This window comes from Eubalaena glacialis, chromosome 2, assembly GCF_028564815.1.
Source record: "Eubalaena glacialis isolate mEubGla1 chromosome 2, mEubGla1.1.hap2.+ XY, whole genome shotgun sequence".
Lineage (NCBI taxonomy): Eukaryota > Metazoa > Chordata > Mammalia > Artiodactyla > Balaenidae > Eubalaena > Eubalaena glacialis.
The window spans coordinates 42,829,593-42,832,119 of NC_083717.1; the positions used below are offsets into that span (position 1 = coordinate 42,829,593).

Genomic DNA, 2,527 nt, shown 5'->3' on the forward strand with positions numbered 1-2,527 from the left:
GGAAGCCCCTATATAATATTTTAAATATTATTTGCACTTGCTTTTATTCGATGCTCTAGGAAGATAGATTATGTTTGCTGGCTTTGAGTAATCTTATTTCCTTCTCTGTTTCTTTGCTATATATATATATATATATATATATATATAGCATGTATATATATTAGTCAAAAGACTTGGGTGCAAATCCAGGCTCCACCATTACTAGTTGAATGACCATAGGCAAGTTATTTAAATAACTTGAGGCTTGATTTCCTCATTCATGAGAAAAGGATGACAAGAATGTTTCAAGATCTTTCAAGGTTCAAATGAGGTAACTGTGAAAGTGCTTTGTAAAACCACTTGCTGGTTATTATATAATGGCAGGGGTAGTGTCTTTCTCATCTGTGTACTCCTAATCTCCCAGCAGTACCTTGTGTTTAGGAGACAATTTTATAGGTATTTGCTGAATGATTGAATAGGGGGAAAAGGAAGCAAACAGCAAACGTTTTACGTCTTATATAATGTGACGTAAATTTTTTTTTTTTTTGCTGCACCACACGGCATGCGGAATCCTGGTTCTCTGACCAGGGATCGAACCCTCACCCCTTGCAGGGGAAGCACGGAGTCTTAACCAATGGACCGCCAGGGAAGTCCCCCTTTGCCATATATTTATTGCAGGTGTTCTTTGTGCCAGGCATTGTGCTGCAGGAGTGTCCTCAGGTGTGCTTGAACTCCAGAATCATAGGCTTAGAGCATAGGTAAGTTGTAGTACTCCTTCAATCTGCATTCAAGGAGCATCTACCTTCTCCAGTATATTGACTTTCCTAGTTCCTTTGGAAGGTGGACTCTCATTGAGATTCCATTAAACATCTGAATCTACATTTAGGCATCCTTGTTCTTATTGAATACACATCAAGAAACCATCCGATGACTTGTGTTCTGATTCATATGTTCTACACGCTTGAGTATTTTGGTCAGTGTGGTAGTTATGTTACTCATTATAAATTAATAAACTGACATTCTGAGTTACTCACCAGTCTCTTCAAATTGTGTTAATGTGAGATCACTTCTGAGAAATGATGACATTCTTTCTGATTCTTTTTTTTTTTTTGAGCAAATAATTTTTATTATTATTTTTTTCTTTTACAAATGCACTGAAGAATCATGCAATGCTGCCAGCATTGGATGCAATCCTGGGCCACAAGTCTGCACATTCCTTTGCAACTGGTCCTGTGATGGCAGAACCTTTCATCTTGCCTTTATTGTTTACTATGACCCCTGCGTTATCTTCAAAATAAAGAAACACACCATCTTTTCTCCGGTATGACTTTCGTTGTCGAATTACCACTGCTGGATGTACCTTCTTTCTGAGCTCTGGTTTGCCTTTCTTGACTGTGGCCATCACCATGTCACTCACACCAGCAGCAGGAAGTCTATTCAGTCGTACCTTGATCCCCTTCACAGAGATGATATACAGATTTTTGGCTCCTGTGTTGTCAGCACAGTTGATCATGGCTCCAACCGGAAGACCCAAGGAAATCCGGAATTTCGCACCAGAGGACCCACCATGTCCTCGCTTCGACATCTTGAACGCCCTCCTTCTGATTCTTGATGTACAAATTACTTGCCTAAAGAATAGCCTCCGGAATTTGTTGAGTTTACCAAAATAATGTTACCTTTTGAGTTCTCCTGGTGCCTGGTTGGTTTGCATGGATTTTCTTTGAAAATACAGTATAATCAAATTTCCAGACAAGTCACAGTTCCTACAATGGGTAAAGAAAAATAAAGAACCAATACTGTTCTTAGATTTGAAAATATTAGCCATAGTGGTTCTATTCTTACTGGACTTTTTGAGATTCATTCACAAGGCTTTGAGATTCACCCATGCTGATGTACTTAGCTCTGATTCATTTATTTTCTCTGCTGTACATATTCATACAGCAGAATGAACTTATGAATATACCACAATTTTTCATGTATCTATTCTATTGTTAGTAGACATTCTGTTGCTTTCAGTTGACTTGCTTTTACAAATCATGCTGCTTGAACACTCTTGTTCATGTCTCTCAGTGCACATGTGGATACAAAGGTTTCTTTAAAAAATCTAGGTTTGAAACTGCTGTGCCAGATTGGATACAAATATTCAAATTTACTAGGTTATTTTCAAGTGTTTATACCATTCTTAGTGGATTTTGAGGCCAAAAATGAATCAATAAATGCTACAATTCATAGTAAGTTTGTAAACATGAAGAGTTTACAAAAGAAACTTTTGAACAGGTTTTCAGGCAAAAATGATGAGAAGCTCTGTAATTTAGGACAAATAGAATCTGTATTTTATTGATTTTGTACAAGTAAAACAAGATGGTTTCAAAAAGGAAGTAGAACGATGAACATCTGAGAGTTGAATTTCAATGAATTGTTGATTCATTTTCCTCTAGTCTAGATGGTCTGTTAAGAATTTTTCCCACAGTGACATAAAACTATTGAAGCTTTCATATCATTTTCTTGCAAACCACAAGACCTCTTGTAAACCAAGTTTTCTTCCCCC

The 2,527-nt window shown here is 37.1% G+C and overlaps 1 protein-coding gene across 1 annotated transcript; it reads right to left on the reverse strand.

The window, feature by feature from the left end:
- Positions 1-1,096: 1,096 nt before the first annotated feature.
- LOC133084972 (large ribosomal subunit protein uL14-like) lies at positions 1,097-1,569 on the reverse strand. The gene has a single exon (XM_061181786.1). It carries the CDS (start codon positions 1,562-1,564, stop codon positions 1,142-1,144), a length of 423 nt encoding a protein of 140 aa, XP_061037769.1. The 5' UTR covers positions 1,565-1,569; the 3' UTR covers positions 1,097-1,141.
- Positions 1,570-2,527: the final 958 nt, after the last annotated feature.

Coding starts and splice junctions, on each gene's coding strand:
- LOC133084972 (XM_061181786.1), bottom strand. CDS start 1,564: ATGTCGAAGCGAGGACATGGTGGGTCCTCTGGTGCGAAATTCCGGATT.